The sequence below is a fragment of the Cyanistes caeruleus genome, chromosome 3, assembly GCF_971803275.1.
Source record: "Cyanistes caeruleus chromosome 3, bCyaCae1.hap1.1, whole genome shotgun sequence".
NCBI classification, from domain to species: Eukaryota; Metazoa; Chordata; class Aves; order Passeriformes; family Paridae; genus Cyanistes; species Cyanistes caeruleus.
Genome location: NC_141703.1, coordinates 35,038,136 through 35,058,811, shown reverse-complemented (window position 1 = coordinate 35,058,811; position 20,676 = coordinate 35,038,136). Strand labels below are relative to the sequence as shown.

Below are 20,676 nucleotides of genomic sequence, written 5' to 3'. Positions count from 1 at the left end.
TGTAAAAGAAACATGGTTTCTCTCTCAACTGGAGATACATATTTAATAATCTGAAGCAATGAGCTGAATAATGCAAAGCTGCAAGGTGGTTGACAGAAATGTAAGTATGTTCACATACCAAGTTCAGAGAGACGCCGCTAGTTTGACCAAGTAACTAAGGAACGGGTTGTGCTCCTTGAAGACAGAAAGAAAGGAAGTTCTACAGCTGGTTTGAATTACACTTAACATCTAGTGTGGGCTAATTATTTACAAAAATTCAAAGGGAAAGGTCAGGCAGAGAACCCTTTCCTGTCTCTCCTCTAGGACTCAGGGACAGTGTAGCAAATACAGCTATGAGGAAATTACATTATGGTTTGAAAATACTTGAATCCTTGTCCTGTGCCCTCTCTTGAAGGTCTCCAGACTGTAGCAGCAGCAGAGCGGCCACTCCCACGTGAAGGGCCATGGCTCCGTGTTTATCTTGTTACCATACAAAAGCATTTGTAGCCCATCTGTGCAAAATTAGGTTGCATAGTGTCAAAGAAGTGGAGAAATGCAGTTCTCCGTGTTGCTGGATAGCAAAGCCGGTGAGACTGTAAGAGAAGTGGGCTTCAGCTGTGTGACAAGAGCTCCTGTTTCCCTGGGCAGTAAGAAGGAATTGCTGTAACATCATGGAGGGAGGGGGGGAAGGGGAGGAGGATTACAGGAGCATTAAGCTGCTGTAGTATATAAATCCTGGGTTGTCTTTTTATATTTTATATGTTTTTTAAATTATTTTCTAGCTGGTTCTGCTGCCTATTTTGAATGACACCTATAATAATTGCTTTTCCTTTCTATGTCAGTTCCTTTTCTCTTTGAAAGCACAGTAATAATAAATTTTTAAAAAGTGACAGTGTCTGCAAGTCACATATAGGTTTGTGTGGTATGCATTTGGACCCAAATTGTCTAGATATCTAGAGAAATAAAATATTACAGGGAATAAAACAGGGATGGCATACCTAAAATGTGCAGAGACCTTTGTATTATCCTTGGCAATTTTGAAATGTTGAGGAAAGGGGAAAAGATTACCGTTTTTGCCTCAGAAAAATCTCATAGAATTTTTTGTTTTCCTTTTAACAAGGTAATTTATCAAATAAGGCTTTAACTGTTTGTATAAGGTAATTTATCAAATAAGGCTTTAACTGTTTTTCTAACAGTTAACTTGCATCCTTTACTTGCAAGTACCTTTCGACTTCCTAGAAGTTAAAATTATAAGATATGCAGCTACAGGAGTGGAGTACCCAGAAATAAGAGTATTTTTTGGATGCATTGTGAGGCAGAACTTGCCTGGATTTGCTACTGTGGAAGTTGCAGTTAATGGCTGAAAGAACTATTTAATTGCTCCTGAAGGGAATGTGTACTGTTTCAGAGGGGTATCTGTGAATACTCTTAATACGGATCTCTTTATTAGCAGAAAACTATAATACAGGATTTATTCTGATCACCTCCAAAACAGTCCTCTTATTTTGTCCATCTTCAGAAAGGGCTCGAAATGAAATGTAAAATTTCAGAATGGAGCCTTTGCTTTTTCTGCTCTCCTCTATCTGTTCTGCACAGTCTTGTGTGGTAAGGCGAGATGTCGTGGTCTCTTTCTTGTAATAACCGCAGGGACCATTTTGTGGCTGCTTCAGAAGTATGTGAAGCTGGACCCTTGCCACTGGAGGCGTACTTTTAGTGTGGCTTTCAAAACACTTGCCTGGATCTCTGGGTTGCAGCATCTGCACAACCTCCTTTTTAAAAACAGAACATTCATTTTTAAACAAACTTCCATGTTTCATCAGTAAATTAGGTTTTTACCCAAGCCTTCACAGACATGTCAACTGCTTCTCTTTTGTGCACTGAACTTCATGATGGGTTTTTCCTCCCCCACAAAGAAGATGCTTTTGTGGTTAAAGTACATAACTGGATTTCAGGAAATCAAGAATTCAGTTTCTGGTTAAACCACAAATTTCCTGTATGATTGGTTGCTATCGCTGCCTTGGTTCCCCACAGATGTAATGTTGATCTTTTATAAATTCTCGGATTAGCAGGACTCATCTTGATCATTTAATCTGATACTCTACATAACAGAAATGAAAAAAAATAATTACCTGCATAAAATTACAGGGCTTGTTTCTGCTATAACACCTTGGAAGTTTTAACCAGCCTTAATTTTGTTCAGGAACTCATTTTTCTGTCTTGTAGTGAAACATTCTCACTTTTAAGATTCTTCAGTGGTAGTGTGTTGGGGTTTGGTTTTCATTTATTTATTATTTAGAATTTTACCTAAATGTTTGCTCTTTTTCCAGGAAGTGAAGGACTTAGTTAATTAGAATTCTTAGATTAGCCAAGGTATTTCTTAATTTTTTATCCTGGCTAAATTAAAAAAGTTTTTTAGTCAGTTAATCTGAGTGTTCAACATAGCTCATCCTTTGGGTTAAGGAGATACTATGTGTATGCAAGGATCATGTACTATGCATGCAAATTCAGAACATAATTCCAGAATACCTTTATTTTAAGGGTTTATTCATATTTTTTTGCAGAGTTAGATGGCCAGGACTAGGTTTATGCAGTTTAATGCGATGACCTTTTCTTTTGTAGAAGTAGTTTGGAAAATGCTGCTTTGAACTGGTCTCAAGGTGGCCCCTAAAGTTTTCTGACTGCATGTGTGTCTTGAGTCCACAATTGTTGATGTGCTACAAAAGTTTACAAAAGGATTTTCAGGAAATCTGTCCAGTAGAAGCAGGCTGCTAACCAAAACCTGAATACCATTTCTGAGATTAGTTCTTATATTATAATTCTCTTATATTCATTTTGGACTTTTGACTTTTTTCACAGTTCAGTTTTGTCAGTCTTATCTACATGGAAGTAGTTTTGTCAATATAAAAGCATGATGCTATTTCCCCCCAGCATATATATCCAAATAGTATGCCTCTGTTTCAACAAGAATATTCCACTGAGAGCTTGTGTTCAGCTGAAATCATCACCTTCCCATGTCTGCTGGTGGGAGGCTGATCTGAGCACTCCTGAGTACTCTTTAGTCACGCTAAAGCACAGCAGAAACAGCATGTGCCAACCTTACTGACTGTGCTTTGAGCAGGCTAAGGACCGATTTGCACCTCTGCCAACAAGAGGAATCATAAGGAGAGTACATTATGACAGGACATAGTGCCAAGCATTGAGGCATTGAGTCCATGTTCTAGGCTCTGCATTAACATGGGGTTTTTGTTGGGTTTGGGGCCTTTTTTTGGGGTTGGTGATTTTTGGAGGGTTTTCTGGAAGTAATTTTTGTTATTTACTTTGATGCAATTAGCCATCTGCAATTAACTAAGGCTCCATTTGATTATATTAGAAGTTGTTTGACTAAGTATATTTCTAGGTAATTCATACTGGTTTTCATGATTGATCTCATATTGTCATTAGTTATTTTTCCACCAATTTTGTCATCACAAAAGTTGTCTGAAGTTACATTTTCGTTCAAACCACAAAACTGCTTATAAATCTACAGAGCAACACAAGGTTGCCAACAGAGAGATCCTTTTCATGCTTATCTACAAATTTTGTATATATGTATATATATATATTATATATATATTTAATTAACAATTTCCCATGTGTGGGCTGTTATGATTTTCCTCCTCTCCCATTTGAAATTCTCATTGATCAGAATTATAAGCAAGATGGAGCCAGATGTCTTACAGAAGTCCTCTATGTCGCCACAATTGTCAGCCCAAATAATGACCCCATTTAAAGAGGCTATGGAGGCTGGGAACAGCCTATTTTCTCTAGAAATGGCTAGAGCACTGCTATTTATATACCAGTCTGTTATTTTCTGATACATTAATCACTGCAGAGACCTCTGGCCAATAGTTTCTTGGTATTCCTGGATAGCTGGTTATAACTTTCATTCTCTCACTCGGTTTCATTTTCTAAAATAGCACTTCTTTTCCAGCTGTCACATTATTTTTTAGTTTTGGAACAGCCAGTACTAGGCTGGTAATGTTCTGATGTCTAGGGATACTTGAAGGCATGTCTGCTTAGTTCCAATAAATGCTTATTCTGTTAAAAAACCTTACATTAGTTCATCTTAAATTAACTTCAAAATGCAGCCCCATTTGCAGCTTAACTTAGCCTTTAAAATGGGAACAGAAATGGTATGGTATTCTATTTTTTTCCACCCCACACTGATGTCTCACAGTGTGTATGTGGCTTCTAGGCACAAGATACAGGGTATATTTTTTTTCCTTTGCATTTAGGAACAGATTTACTGTACTGTGCAGGATGTGTGTGGTTGATAGAGGTGGCAAAATAAAGAGTGCCTTGCATCACAACGGAAGATGGTAAAGCTCATAATCAGACTAAATTTCTTGTAGCCTTAAGAAACAGAAGAGGGAGAGGCTACGGAAGTTGTTACTGTACTGTTGTTCCTTCTTCCTTCTCCTTCCCAACAGAATTAATTGATCTGAACTACTCTGGTAGGTGTTGTCATCAGGATTTATTACACAGTGTTTGGACTGACCTGTAAAAGTTTTCTCTTTTGCAAAGATAAAGTTTACTTATGTAATAAGAGGGGTTGACCCATTGATTTTAGCCATAATTGTGATACTGTTTATCTTTTTTCTTCTGTCCCAGACTGACGGAACTTATAACAAAGGGGTAAAAGTTGAATTTTGTTTGAGAACATAGTAAAAAAATCACATGAACATGTGTGGGATATCTAGGTAGCCTTGATGTTGCAGAGAAGAAAGAAATTCCTAATATGGAGGTTTAAGATAAAAAGACTAATAAAATCTTAAAAAACTTAACTTAAACCAGACACTCAGGATTCACCTGAGTGTGTCAGCATGCTGTTCTTATTTCCTCCTCTCTTATTCTTTTCCATCCCCTAGATTTCACCTTTTCTAGTTCCACCCCACCAAATTTCCTCTCCCTGCTTCTTTGCATTCCCTTTTGCATTAATGCAGGTTCTTAAATTATTTAGAGAGACTGTATTTACTAGAAAAGTTTAATAAAATGTCATCCCTTTTCAAGTTAAGTTGATGAATTGAACTGCACAATTTGCATCTTCATACAACTGAGAAACCTGTAATTTGTGACTCATACCTGGGAATGTTTTTCACTATCGTTTTAAGGAAAGGACAAAAAATTTATATAATAATTTGTCTCCTCTGTAGGCATATTGGCGCTTTAGATATGAATATAAACATGTTAATATAGGTGATATAATGTATGTAGAGAGTACATCTGTATGCCTTCACATGCCTGTCATACGTGTATATCTTTTAAGCAGCAGTGGATGAAATGCTGCCAGGAAACTTTACACAGTTTCTGCACTTCTAGATAAGGCTCAAAGTTACCGGTGGTGCTGGCTGTGCCTAAATTTAAAAATAATGGGAAATGGCTATAGCAAGCTGCCACATGAATAACTAGTGGAAAGTGAAAGGAGGAAGGTAGCTCGTGAGAAAGTATTCATTTTCAAAATGCAACATAGAGAGGTGAAAGCAAAGGGAAGACAGAATCTTAGATGTTCACTCTGTACAATAAGTTTAATGGTGCTATCAACAGCTTCATATGACAGGAAATGGTCTGGGCGTTTTGTTCACTTATTCTGGATGCCCTTAGTTTCAGAGAGCAACTGGTAACATGGATTGCACCTCGGAAGGGGACAGCTGAACTCTCCCTCTGGCTTTAGTAAGGAAAGAGCAGCGATGAAATCCGTGGACTGTGTGCACGTCATCCAACAGAAGGATACCGCCTCCTCTCCCTCTGCCCCCCCTGGTGCTGTTTCAGGCGCCACGGGACTTTTTTCTGTCACATTCCTGTGGCTTGCAATGCTCCTGTCCTCTTGTCTTGCAGCAGTGTCTCTTTACCATGTTATCATCCTGAAAACAGAACTAGAAGCTCTGCGCAGCGAGCTGATCTACAGCGCCCAGGCAAGGTCTCCGCTAGACCAGCCACTTGTGTCCCGCGGTGAAAATAAAGCAGGTACCCCTGTTTCTTCCTTCCTGCAAGCATCTGCAGCTGGCTCCAGGCAGGTAAGATGGAGGGGTGGGTTTTGACTTGCAGGGCATGGTCAAATGTGGAGCTGCTCTCAGTGTGTGTTGCTTCTCCTTGTTAGGAGAGCAGGCTTGCTGGTACTGGCCCAGCTGAGAGCTTCCTAAAGGAAATCTGGAACGGGAATAGAAACAGGGGCAGGCGGTCTGTCGCCAACACAGAAGAAAAAGGTAAATACCAGCTGATGAAGTGGGTTGGGATGCTGCAGTTGGATACTGTCTAGAGAAAAGCAGGAGTGTTTGATTCATGTTTTCCTTCTTGTCTCAGTTGATCCGTGCTCCTGGAGCCCATTCTGGTTTTCAGAATTATTGGTGGATGAATAGTGTTAATGATAGGCACATTCTCTTAAAGGACAGAATACTGAATCACAGAATTTTTTGGGTTTGAAGGGACCTTTCAAGGCCATGTAGTCCAACCATCCTGCCATGAGCAGGGACATACTGTTTAAGATGCCAAATATTTATGCTATCTGCAGGTTAAACTTTGAGTGTTAGATTCCAAATCTGCATGATGTCTTAGAGGTGGGAAAGGCAACTTCAAATCATTCAGATTTTTAACTGTTCAATTCTCTATGATCAAAGTAGGGATGGAAATCTATTAATAAAAATACCAATTCACTATTCTGGGGAACAGAGGGAAGTAATGAGAACTTTAGGGAAATAGGAGCTTTCAAAAAGAAAGGCTGGCTTGTACCTGACAAAGGAGGCAGACTACAAGGAATTCAGAAGTTTAGCATCAGTTCTACTTTAAAACATATCAATAAATAGTAAAATTAATAAAGGAGTTTCTCTCCAGTAAGATTTTTTTTGGTCAAGGTTCTCCTTTTTAAAAGGTTCTGCAAAGAACACTGAAGACTGTGCTCCATAAAAGACCTCAGATGTGTAGAATTGACATATTAATGGGATATATTTGTTTCTTTTCGGACAAAATGCCTACATTTGTTTCTTTTTCCAAACACAATGAGGCCTTATAACATGAAATGCGTAATTCTATTATACCAGTTTGCACACGTACTCTAATTGCACTGAATAACTAAAAATATTCCTAAGTTGTTAAATCAGTTCACTCTTCTTATGTATACTTTTATATTATTTTAAATGGTATCTTAAACTATTTAGAGAAGTTGAAATGGACTAAATTATAGGTAAATACTAAATGAAGTTTTGCATAAAATGTGTTTCTCAGTGGGCAACTAATGTGAAATGTATTTCACTTGAGCTTCGGTAAGCTAAATGAAATTAAAATTCTGGAGTATAATCACTCTACTTCCAATATTAAAAAAAAAAACAAACATTAATTTAGGACATCACTTAAAATCCAAGAGATTTATTCTTATTTCATTAGTAGTCTTTGATTCAAGATATTGGCTAAGAAAGATTTCGCAAACAGGACTGAGGTCATGATTGCTTAAATTGCATTTCTTGTAGCCTGTTTCCTATTACAGAAACCGCAGAGCTCCCCTGCCCTCTCCCCACCCTAGGAACTCCCAAATAAAACCAAGTGATCTGAAGTACAAATATCATAAAAAATAAGATGTCTTTTTTTAAAATGAATGTTAGAGAATCAATACTGTACAGTTTCCTTCACAGTAGCTTTCATCTTTAGTCTTAGTGCTATTTGAGGCAAGCAGGATTTGGGGCTCCTCAGCTGTGCTTCTGAGTAGACCTGAGATTCTTCTCATCATGTAGCCACCTTTGATTACGCCTGTGTACCTCTAACACGTAAAACTTCAATTAAGCTACTTGTTTCTGTAAACAGTTTTTAAGGTGCTGCTGGCTTTAAAGTTATATAGGATGGATGACAGAAAACACAGAATATAAACATTCATTTTAAAGGGAAAAGCTACATAAGTTGACCTATTACAATAATATTTTCTAACATGAACCTCGTATTTTTGTATATAAAAAAGAAAAAAAGTGAATTTCAATTCTTGCATATGTATCAAAGGTTGTATGTTAGAATTAGCTTTCTGCCTGCTCTAATTACAAAAGATTTAGCTTTTCAGAGTTCAGTAACATATTTTCTCAGATCACATTTCACTGATGACCATGAACCCACTAGTCAGTGTTAAATTTTGTTTTAGCAGAGTGAGTTAAGGAAGAACATGGTGTTGTTCATGGTGCTGAATCCAGTCTATTATTGGTCATGTACACAGAATTACAGGCCCTGCATTTTGATCTTTTGACATTCGTATCTAGGTACCAGAATCCCATCATTCTCCAAATTGTCCTGCAGATGTGTGGCACTCATTCTGTTATAATGGCAGCTAAATCAGGGTATTGAGTGAGGTGCCTGTTCTTGTCCTACTTCTGTTTGCTTCAGCAGTGTTTCAAAGTAGAGTCCGATTTCATAATTAATTGTTGACCCACCATTTTTAGTTTTATATGGATCAGTTCCTTAGAAAGTTAATATTTGGAAACATCACTGGTATCTAATTGCTTCTCTTGTGCTTCAACAGAGCAGAAGTAAAATATAGAGCTAATATATTTTTTATAAATAAAGTTATTGTTCAGTTCTGGGGTTTTTAGACTTTAATCATTAAATTTGGGAATGGATGCCCCATCATTCTTTTTTTAGACCCAGCACAGCCTTTCTTAAACATACTGAATTTCCATTTTAATGCGTACCAGTGGGCAAAAATTAGCATTTTAATTGAAAGGTCAGTTGAATGGAAGTAGATTTAACACAATGTTGTTTCTTTTTTTATAGGGTACTCATTTGTCTGTACTAATGCATAAAACTATTAGTCATCAGTAGTCATACGTTTTGTGTCTTGCAAAAGTTTCCAGCTTGGGTGGGTTGAAGAGGAGTGTTTCGAGCATCAATTCCAAGTAAAGCTGCACAGTTAGCAGTCAGAACCAGAGTTCTTGATGCAATGAGTAGGAGGTAATAGGTGATTTTGAAATGTATGCTTCTGGCAAATGTCATATCAGGACACGTTACAAGAGATTAATTTGTTCTTTTTATCTTTCTCTTTACAAATTTCATCTGTGAAGGAAAATTGGTGCACAACAAAAGACCTCTCCTGAATTTTATGTTCTATTCACAATTATTGATTGCATTGCCTGTGTGTTTCTTCCTAATCTGCATGTGCACTTGAGTCTAGGAGAAAGATTTATATTGTATTGCCTAAACCAAAGTACAAATGGCAGGTTTCATTTTCACACTCCCTCAGTGCCTCATTCTGATCATTACTGTGGGACTCTGACTCCAGTGACGTAGGGAGGTGAGAATTTGGACTTCTGTAAACGCAAATGCAGGTGACCTACTGGGATCAGACTGGAGCCCCCATGGACTGCATTTAGTTTGGTGTATTGAGGTTACCCAGCTCCTAGCATGTGTGAAGGAGCTGAGGAGCTATTCTATGTAATTCCACAAATCAGTGAGGCAGGGTAACCTGGCATGTGACTTGGGAATTGTTTTTTTAATAGCAATTCTCAGCTTCTATTCCAGTATCTGTTGTGTCCATGGGAAGTAACTATTGCCTTCTGAGCATGGTGTGAGGATTTGGCCATTGCTCTTGATAAAATTGCTGTACTGGAAAATTGGTACATTTGTTGGTAGGAAGTGTTTTGACTCTGTATGTTGTTGCTTTAGATATCTATCCCTCTGGCAGAGGGATAGCAAGAGGTTTTACAAGTGGTAATTGACTTTAGTGATCTTTGAATTGAGATGTAAGCTTTTTTTACTAGCCTAAACAAATGCCACATATAAAATTCCCTTACCAAATATTCACAATACGTCGTATTTTATTGTTTAAAGAAGTCAAATATAAAATAAAACTTAAAATCAAATTAAAAAGGAAAAAGGAAGGCCTACTTCTTGAAAAGAAGAAACCTTATTTTTTTCTGGTGGCAACAGTCTAACTCAAAAGCAAATAGACCCTTCCATGTAAAATGATAGAAAACTACTTTATGCAATTCCTGCAGTTTTACATGAAGAATTTCACTGAATGAATAAGTGAATAAACCAGTGCTGTGTTTTATGCAGAACACTGTACAGTCAAAAATGCACCAAATAGGCTCTAAGTTTTAAAGCCAATATTGTGCTTCTTATTGTATAATAGAAGTCTTAATTCCTTGTAAACAGTTCCTTTGTTTTTCTAAATGTAACATTATTGGCAATTCTGTGAAGGTCAAAATAATGCTACTAATTCTTTGAAGATGTTTATTAGATCTTAGTCATATGTGCAACTATGATCAAGGCGTTTTAATGAAGGGACTGATTGAATATATAAGGATTGAATAATATGGATTAATGGCACGTAAAGACAACTCTATTAAAAAGCAACAAATTAACCAGTTACCCTGGTTTCTGCTGTGGTAGAGGTCATGAAAACCAGTTTATAAAAATGCGCAAACAAAAAAATAGAATAAGATCTCTTGTGATGAGAAATCAAGAAGTTAAGAAGAGCTGCAAATGGTTCAAGAAAATGCTTGTCATAAATTGTCTGGTGTTTAAATGTGCTTTGGGAAGCTTACAAAGAGATCTAGACAAAAAAAAAGGAACCTAAATAAGCAGGTCTGGTGTTTTTTGGGTTTTTTTTTTTGCAAAGTTAGGGTTTTTCCTATGTTTTATTTCAGCAAAAATTGACACAGATGTCTCAAGCCTCAGATACTAAAACTTAAAATTTTATACATGAGCTTAAAAATATTAAACTTGAAATGTTGTTTGGATGGATCATTAAATGAGATTGCAAAATACTAAAATTATTATGCAATTTAAATTATAAAGTTTGCATCTGAGGGAATATTTTATATTAATTCAATTTATTTTAATTTAAATAAATTTAATTATATTAATTTAATTATTTTGATTTAAGGTCTTAAATCATGGAAGTATGCAGAAATCTGAATTGCTGTCTTTCAGCAAAAGATAGTGGGTTTTATTTAAATTCCGACTACATTGCTCAACCAGTAGAGAATGCATCATTTCATGTGCTGGCTGTGGTTTATAAAGGCATCTGGACTGACTAACATCTTCAGAACTGAGTCTTCTGTTCATGGAATAAGACAGTCTCTGAAATGAAGTTCTGCCAACCCTGCAGAGCAATTAAAATCAGTGGGGAAAAAAGAATGTTCGTCAAAGCAAAGCTATTACATGAGGTCACAAGCGGATGGGACACGCGTTATCGTTCTAGATACACTCATATACAGACGGATCTCATGGTCACACTCAGTCTAGATTTTTTTTCCACATTTTCAAGATGTATTCTATTAATCCTGTATTTTTCTTTCATTATTAATCAAAAATCCTTTAGACTATAAAGATGTTTCTCAGGTTTGATATACACTGGGCTGAAAGACGTTCAATAGCAACTATCCAACGTGTATTTTGTGACACATATACTCTTCTTATTGTACTTAAAGTAAGATTAGGGTAGTTGGAATAGAATTGCTAGCATTTCTTAACAACATTTACTTTTTACTGAAAATTCCTGTTAATTTACTCAGAAAATGTTTTTTGTATATCTAAATCTTCTCCTTAATGGCAGTAGTGTTTCCTTGGAATTTGTTTCAATTAATTAGCTAATTTTAGGCATGTAAGTAGTTCCACTGAAGTCAAAGTATTTGTATATACTGGAAATAGTTAAGTGTCAGCTTTGGCTTCTGAACATATTTTTGAAGAACATTGTTTAATCCTTCAAGCACTTTTTTAGAGATTATCTTTCATAGCTTTAGGCAAAATGGCCACTGTGCTAATTTCTGTTGTCATGAAGGGCACTGTTGCATGTATTTTCTCTAAAAACAAGCTTACTATATTCTGTGGAGGCCTGTTCCTATCTTCATTTCTTAAAAGAAAAGAGATGGATTTGGTTTTTTTTAGAGATTAAGTGCAAATCTGGTGTCTGTGGAATAAAGTAGAGTTGGTATGTTTTTTAAAAAAGATGGAGATGTTCTCAAGCTGTACTGATCTTACAGCTGTTAATTACTGTCAGCAGTTCTCATCAATGCTGACTAGAATTTCAGGGCTGCTACCAGCTGAAACAGAAATCCAGACTTGAAAACTGAGAATTAGGATAGTTTGTAGAATTCCCACCAAGTTTGCAGAGTGAGTTTAACAAGAGTTGTTAAAGTAGCCATAGCTATCTCTGCTTGTAGACACTACTCACTGGTACCCAGCTGGATAGCAGCTGATTAGTGGGAATTATCACAAATCCTCTCATTTGATTCGTGAAAAATCTGGTGGCCACACTAGTGAGTTCTTTTAAAAGCAGGAATTAAAATTTTGTTTTAGGGCTTACTGAAATACCAGGGAATTAGCAAAATCCATTCACTAGAAAGGCATTTTGTTCAAAATAAGAATTAATACCTTGTGAAATTAAGCACCCCTTGCCTGGTGTGCTGTGTTGTGTGTCTCCATAAAATCACATTTTAATTTTATTTGGAAGATTATTTTCCAGGAAACTCTTTTGCTCAAAGTGTGATAGAAAAATGTATGAAGTAAAATACCTTGTTTAATTTTGCCTTGGCTTGAGTTCTTTTTTATTTCTTACAAGAAGGTAGATAATTCAGATGCCTTTAAATTCTTGGTTTGAAAAATCTATAGATTGTAGCGCATTATTGATGTGTACTGATGGGACTCAAGGAGATGTTTCAGTGTAAGAGACAGGAGTTTGTATAGTAGCATTCCTATTGCCATAAATAGGGCTTGCAGGTTGTGTGGTCGTTCTGGCACAGGAGCGTTCCCAGATGTGCTCTTGAATCCTTGTGTGCTGCCATTTGGCACTGCTGAGTGCTGGTGAGCATCCAGCCCTCTGCTGCTGTTTTCAAGAAGGACCCCTTAATAAGGAGACTTAGAAAGAGATTGCTTTCCACCCAAATCCTCCTGCTACCAGCTGTGCAGCAAGAGGTTTTTGCTTCTGGACACAGGTGGGTACCACTGACAGTTGCAGAAACAGGATCCCACATATCCGTGGCATTCCTCATTATAGCCAAATCTGTGTGGTCAAATCTGATTCTTGTCTGAGAAGTGGCAAACAAAATGGAGCAATCCATGGCAGAATTTTCTTCTCTTGACTCCTAATAAATTCATTTGGTCTCTGTCATGTGCAGTAAATATTACTACTCAGTTTTCCGTCCTTCAAAATGGAATGAGAACCAGATGTTTTGATTAAAATCTGCTCCAAGAAAATGCAGCTATTCTTTGTTCCTTTTATCCTGTTGCCTAACACTTATCCTTAGGGCTTTTTTTACAAGATCTTTGTTTCACTCGCAAATCTATATTTTAACATTCTATAGTATTTTTCCTTGAAGAAATACCTAATTTTTCATTAGTGCCACCATTCTCCACAGTTTTGAGCAACACTTTTTGACAGAAACCAAGCTATTTGTTATGTGTGCATTAATTTGCTAAGAGTCATCTCTCTATTTTCCCTCTTAGTCTCAGTATTGGTTGATTGAGGGTAGGTAACTGAAAACATATTGAAAGTACATATATATATATATATATTTATTAGGATATAATATATGGCTAATATTTTACAGCAACTATAAAAATAAAGTGATTTCTCTAAATAATACAGCAAACATAGTTGGAAAGTCTTCTATCTATTGTAGCTCGCTGGGTTGGGGCTTTTTTCAAACTTTTGCTTAGAAAATTAACGAGGCTAATTGACCTGATGATTTCTAGCTCATTTGACTTACTGCTACATAATTATATTAGGACCAGATATTAAAATAATTTATTTTTTAAAACAATTTTTATTTTTTTATATTTTTTTATATTTTAATTTTGCACACATGATAAGATCTGTGTCAAAACCTGTATGTTCTGTTTTAAAATAAGTGATGAGACTGAGTGATTTCTTTTCATGTCCTTTTCTTTTCCTTAAAGTAGTTTCATAAGTTTATTCTATTAATGATTTATGTTTCTTTGATTTCAAAATGCTTTCACTTTGCAGTGCTGCAGGCCTGCTTGCAACTGATTGCTGACAGCAAAAGTGATATCCAACAGAAAGGTAAGGATATGTGCCATGATTTATAGTTAACTATTCCATGGGATAACTCTTTCAACAAATTCAACCTAACTTCAAAGCATTAACTGAGTTCTAACAGCAGATTTAAAAATAAAGCAACAACAATAAAAATCAAAAAACAAGGAGGTCCCTGAATCTGGAAGGTCCCTCTATCTGGATGGCTCTTACAAATATCCTTTCAGTGGGGAAATCCACCTAGTGAGTCTGGAAGTTCTGTCTAGAAGTCAGCTTTGTTAATTTTTGGCAGGTGAAAATTACGGAAATAACCTTTCCAATCACCCAAAATTATGGTTTTTTTTTAGATGATTCAAGCATTGTCCCTTGGCTCCTGAGCTTTAAACGTGGAACAGCTCTGGAAGAACAAGGAAATAAAATAGTGATCAAAGAAACTGGTTATTTTTTCATATATGGCCAGGTGAGAAAGCTCAATTCACTTCAGCACCTGACTTTTGTAAGGACTTTTTAATGCCTCTATAAAATAAAGTTTACACCTTTTCTTTCTATAGGTTTTATATACAGATACCACATTTGCTATGGGACACCTAATACAGAGGAAGAAGGCTCATGTGTTTGGTGATGATCTCAGCTTGGTGACATTGTTTCGCTGCATCCAAAATATGCCACAGTCTTATCCAAATAATTCTTGCTATACTGCTGGTAAATATCTACATTTTCCTTTTCTTTCTTTGCAAATAAGCTGTATAGAATAGAATCTAGTGCTGGGCAGTTGCATTGTAGCAGTCATAAGGAGCAGGGTCTGCATTCATGGATCTGGCTAACTGAAAAATTACAGAATACTTCCAGAAAACACAGCTTTATATAAAGTATCAGCAATTGGAGATCATGCATCCAGCTTGGTGACCTGAACAATTTTGCTCTCTCCACTGACCCTGTAATGTGGTTAGACATTTTGGTGCTTTCAGTTAGATGCCTGAGGCAGGCAAGAGTAGTACCAACCATCCTTATTGAAGAACTCAGTTTAAGTTAGGAGTTGAATTCCACATTTAGTTATCCCAACAAAATATTAAAGAGCTATATTCTTCTTTGAAATGTCATGTATGGATTTTAGCCATCCAATACTTGCATACCTTAATGTGATATTTCTACTCCTTATAAAGGCTACTGCATTTTTAGTCTTTGGTTTGATGGAAAGCAGTTAATACCTGTACAGTGCTCTTCATGACTGCACACATTAGAAACACCACAAGAAAGACCAATTAAAATATTTAATGCAAGTCCAGCAGGTTCAATGATGAATATATGTGTAAATTCCTGCAGTAGCATTTAAGGAATTAGTATCAAGGCCTATAAAACCCCATATATAATTTCTTATCTGTCTGTCTTCCCAACTTAATGGTGAATTTGAGGATTTTATCTTTGGTTATTTTCCAGCAAGATTTTTTTTCAATGCCTTATGAGGAAGTGGGTGACATTGAGGGATGGAATTGACTGTCAGCAAGTAATGGCATTAAACAAATGGGATATGGCAGGAAGCTAATTTTTCTCCAAATAAAAAAAAATTCCAACTAGCTAACTAACTAACTAAATAGCTAACTAACTAACTAAACAACAACCTAACTAACTACTTTGTCCTGTCCAAACATTGACTGTCCAAACATTTTTTTTAATATTTTGCCCCTTCAGTCACACATTCTCACAACATAACCACCTTCAATTCCATCTATATTGAAATTTTACCCTTGTATTACTGTTCCCCTTTCCTAGCTAGGATCTCTATATTGCCACTCCACCATTCCTGCTTCCCAAATTCCCACTATTCTGTTTTCACCTGGAAAAAAAATATTTCTGACTGCTCTCTCTCATGAGTGTGTGTCACAGCAGATGTTAGATGTGTTCTCAGCTCAGAGGCTGCAGCTTGAAGGTGACGTGCTCTTGGTTATCATATCCGCTGATGTGTGGCTGGCAGGGAGAAAATTTTTGTGCTCTGCAGTTGCAGTGAATCAGCTGATGTGTGGTAACTTCATTAGGCTGGTCAAGCTCTCCCCCAGACATGTAGAACAGAGTGGTCTAGGACCAGTAATACTCAGCGTTGACCTTGACTGTCTCATCACCATTACACAAGGAACCCAGGCACACCACTCTTCAAAATTTTTTCAGTGTTTGCTTAAGTGAACTGTGTCATGCTGAGTGCAGTGTAGAAATTAGGGCCATCTTCAGAGAGGATGTTAAGTGTCTGTTTTGGATAGGCTGTAACCTCTAAGATTGTGCCTAAAGATCAAAGCACTCATAAGTAACAAGCCATGCTTACATTTGCAAGATGATACATAATGACTTTTGAATACCATTTTATAAAACTGTGTATTTGAAATATTAATTTTAAAATATTCCAAATCTTTTGCCAGGCATTGCAAAATTAGAAGAAGGTGATGAACTTCAACTTACAATACCACGGAGAAGGGCTAAAATATCCTTGGATGGAGATGGTACCTTTTTTGGTGCAGTAAGACTCCTCTGAAGCCCTTCATTTCTGTTATTATGCTTAATGCCATTTTCTTCTCTGCCTATACCTTCATCAGAAAAAAATATTGAATTGCAATAAAGCTGCCAATTCAGCCTCTCCCAATTCACCACAGGCTTCTAAGAATTTTCTTCGCTTTGATATGCAAACCCAAAACAGGAAACGTAGCAGATGTACTTGTGATATAGCCACCATGTGATTACCAGAAAGCAAATTTATTTTAGACAATGGGAGACTCTAAAAAACAACTATAAAGCAATGAGATTTTGGCTTTGAAACAATTTGTCCATATGATAAATCAAGGAAGGAATTGACCAAAAATAACAGCATGACCAGGACACAGACTATCAAATTGTTATCAATTGAAAAGGAAATCTAAAATAAAAGTGTATTTTAGATTTGCATTGTTTAATCAATAAAGTGTTTAATATATAAAGTGTGGGGAAAAACATCAAACATTAGATTCCTCACCACAAAATTAAATTGTTAAGTGGGTTCTGAGTTTTGGGGTTTTTTTCTTTTCCCAAAGAAACTGGGGAAGGAAAAATTCTAAATGTCTGGGATAATGAAAACAAACATGAAGAATAGTAGCCACTGTCTTGCTCTTTCCCTGTGAACAAGAAGTGAATAAATTACTAAAATCTGTTAGCTATTCTAAATCTATTTGCTAATTAGAATTAATTTTACTGGAAAGAGGATATGTAAAATGCTTCAACAGCTCAATCTTCAAAGCACTGCTACTCATCAAGGAATATGTGTACACTTCTGTGTAAACAAGGCTGGCACAGGAAGAAACACAGTGCAATTAGACACAATACCATGGTTGGAATTGGATTCTGGCTCCATGACTTCTGCTGCCGTATATAGATGTGTGTATATATATACACTATATAGACATATCTGTATATATTTGAAAGTATGTATACACACATGGGCCTTGGGCATTTGGGCATAGAATTTTATCTGCTTTTGAGCAGTTTATCCAATGGAAATACTCCTTCATACATATTTTTTTTTATTTTCCTTACTTCTTGCTATGATCCATTCTATGCAAAATAATAAAAAGAAAAATCCAATAGATCTGAAACCAGCCATGCAGCAAAGAAAATCAACTTGTATCTCAGAGGCTTTTTCTGCAGTTTTGGATATAGTGCTTAACTCTGTTTTACGAAAATATTCAGATCTGTAGAAAGAATAAACAGATATTCTTTTTCCTTTTGTCTGGCTGATTTGTTCAGTAGATAGTATTTATGCCTTTTTTTATCCCAAATTCTGTATGGCCAAAGGAGCTATTGTACTTTTACCTCTGATCTCAAAGAAGCATTGAAGTGCTATTAGAATAAAAAAAAGTAAAACCCCAAGTAATGAATTTTTCTTCATTTGAAAATATTTTTAGGATCAAAGAATTATAAGATCACTTAGTAAAGAAAAGATGCTCTGTATATTGCAGTTTCCTTGTCTGTTTTTATGAACTGTGATTTGATTGATTTCTCATGGTGATAGATAATAAATAAAAGATTTGGAGCTCAGAATTATAAAGTATGATAAACTAATGAAACAATTATTTCATCCTCTCTAGCCTTCAGGAACACATTTCAGCAATAAGTATATGTGTAGTGGATTCTTTCGCTGGTTTTTATGAGCTTAACTACATTTTCAAAATATCTTTAAGTCCTCCATTTTTGAAAATATTTTTAAAATATCTTTATGTGTTGAAGCTGCAGCTGCTTTTTTCATCATTATTATTATTATTATTATTATTATTAAACTTTGATGTGCTGAATTTGCCAAAAAGGCATTTTAAATCCTACACAGGACCACTCCATTTAACCAAGGCCTCATATAGGTAAAACAACTGTTAGCATGTAGCAAGTTGTCTGTTATTACTGAAATACATTAATGATGCCCAGAAACTCTCATCAGAAGTTTATTGGTTTTAGCATTGTCTGATTATAGGAAAAATTATGTTGTTACTGTTCCTTTCCCAGAGACTTGGTAGCTAAACTTGCAAATTTAACATTTTGTGTAAGCTTCCCCAGTGGTTTTGGTGGGCTTGTGTGTGCTTAGCTTAGACCATTTTCCTGGCTGTATTTCTTCCTTCTGCTGCTGACAAATGTGCAAAGTGAAGAAGTTTGGAAAGGGTCTGGCACATGATTTGGCTTAGAAGAAAACTTCTGTCTTCTGAAAGAAAAATTTTCAAAGGTGTTCCCTCCCTTAGAAGGATGCAACTGGACTTCAAGTTTCTTCACAAAAAACATGAACCATGTCTCTGTGAACCACAAGAACTCCCACATGTGTGCAGAGTGCAAGTTGACAGACTGTTCAGATATTTCTACTGGCAAATCCAGCAATTTTGTTGCTGTCAGATTAGCTTTTTTACTGGCTTCATAAGAAAACTTGTCTTCTCAAAATTAACCTGTTTCTGCACAAAGCTGATCTTTAACAGATCAGCATTTTCTGATCAAATCATAAAGAAAAGGAGAATAGTTCATCCCTGGTCATTCTGCTAGCAAGCTGGTGGTACAGAAGGTAGCAAAGTGCATCCAGACCACCGTCACACATATGCTTCAGTGAGTGGGAGTTAGTTAAGCATTCTGCATTTGGGAGATATTTAAATTAGTGTGATGGGTGGTAATTAGTATCTAGTTGGTTCATACAATATTTCACGTTTTTATCAAGGATATATAGCATTTAAGACAGGTTTCTGCAAATGCAACAAACTATGTGCGTACTCTGGTTCTTTTTCATGTGGTGTTAAGCAGCAGTGTGGCAAACATAAGGGACTTTTTCTTTCCAGTGCATCTTAACAGAAAGTGTGAAGTTGTGTCATTCTTTCCTTTTTAATAATGTGCAGTTGACAGATACATAGCTGCTTTGAATTTAATATATGTAATATAATGTGCATCTCATCTCTTTTATATAATGTGCAGCCACACACCCTGCTAACATACAGAGTATATTCATTTTGTGTCTCTCCTATATCTGACTGTTTCTCAAATTGTTCAGCATTTGCCAATTTAAGACTTCCATTTCAGAGGTCCCATATTTTGCCAAGCTTATACTGCTGGAGCTGACAGTTTCTGTTCTCTGGTTTGTTGTCCTTAGGTTGAACTATCTTGGGCTATTTTTAGCAAACTTTATCTAAAGATGAGATTAGGAAAAATGTGTTCTTTAGATTTTATTTTAAAAATGTGGCTACTTTTTTTTTTTTTTTTTTTTTTGAAAGGTCTAGAGATTTTGCTTTGAAAGAAGAAATGTGTGTAATGTGGGTTTTGCTTTGTTTTAAAAAGATTTTTCTTCCTTCCTTCTCTTTCTTCTGGACTCTCACAAGGTCTATGCTTTTGAAGAATATTTTATGCTTTCTCATGTTAAGCATATTCTATATCTGTGGAACTTTCAAAAAGAAGAGGAAAATGTTCCCAGCAGTTTGGTGTCTGGATTACATCAGTAAGGTCTAAGCTTGTTTTTCCAGGTCAGTCCAAACATCAGCGAAAAGGAAGTTGATGTAAATACAGGGGAGAGGGAAGCTAAATATTTGATGCAGAAAGACTCTCATGGAGTTTGCAGGTTACATAGATCCCAGCAGTGATGGGGAAAACAAATTAGACTTGGAGCTGGATGGCAGGAACAGGAGAGACCCTAGATGGGATTTGATTGATTGATTGATTGACTGGTTGATTTCTAATTCACAAGCTCTCTTATTCACAGCTCACAAACAGTAACTCATGCATCTGTGAGCAGGACATAGCTGCTGGGGAGAGTTCTTGCTCCTCCTCATCTGCCATGGCACAGGTGTCACACTGTGGAGCATGAAAGCCTCAGCACCCCAGCTGCTGCTGCCGGTTTTGCCATTTCAAAAACTGTTTGGGTAAGCTGACACCTTCCAGCTTGGACATTTGGTCTGCACCATCCCCAGGAGTCAGCAGGTTATGAAGAGATTGCCAGACAAACAGGCAAAGACAATGGCTGCAGGTGATAATGGCTGCATAAGGACCTTGAGCCCTTTCTGGCCACTGTGTCAAGCATACACATTGCCTTTGCCTTGGCTGAACAGCACTGACCCAGCACACATCAGGGGACAACATACAGCATGAGCCATGTGTTAGCCAAAATCTGAGCAGGAAGTGTGTGAAGAGTCACACCATGGGGAGTGCAGTCAGCCACACCA

General features: G+C 36.5%; 1 protein-coding gene across 5 annotated transcripts; it reads left to right on the top strand.

The window, feature by feature from the left end:
• Nucleotides 1-271: 271 nt before the first annotated feature.
• TNFSF13B (TNF superfamily member 13b) lies at nt 272-17,722 on the top strand. Of its 5 annotated transcripts, none has more exons than XM_086880716.1 (7): nt 272-626; nt 5,854-6,032; nt 6,116-6,221; nt 13,955-14,011; nt 14,332-14,444; nt 14,536-14,686; nt 16,393-17,722. In XM_086880716.1, exons 1-7 carry the CDS (start codon nt 533-535, stop codon nt 16,503-16,505), a joined length of 813 nt encoding a protein of 270 aa, XP_086736842.1. In that variant the 5' UTR covers nt 272-532; the 3' UTR covers nt 16,506-17,722. The 5 variants fall into 5 exon arrangements, with proteins under 5 accessions (XP_086736842.1, XP_023803969.1, XP_023803958.1 ...); XM_023948201.2 differs by having other exon boundaries at nt 279-566; XM_023948190.2 differs by having other exon boundaries at nt 315-626; nt 5,620-6,032.
• The last annotated feature ends 2,954 nt before the right edge of the window (nt 17,723-20,676 follow it).

What these genes read in the sequence shown, in the direction of transcription:
- TNFSF13B (XM_023948190.2), top strand. Translation starts at nt 5,706, where the DNA reads ATGAAATCCGTGGACTGTGTGCACGTCATCCAACAGAAGGATACCGCC. An exon ending in CTGCAGCTGGCTCCAGGCAG is followed by an intron (nt 6,033 to 6,115) that starts GTAAGATGGAGG and finishes TCTCCTTGTTAG; the next exon opens with GAGAGCAGGCTTGCTGGTAC. An exon ending in CGCCAACACAGAAGAAAAAG is followed by an intron (nt 6,222 to 13,954) that starts GTAAATACCAGC and finishes TTCACTTTGCAG; the next exon opens with TGCTGCAGGCCTGCTTGCAA.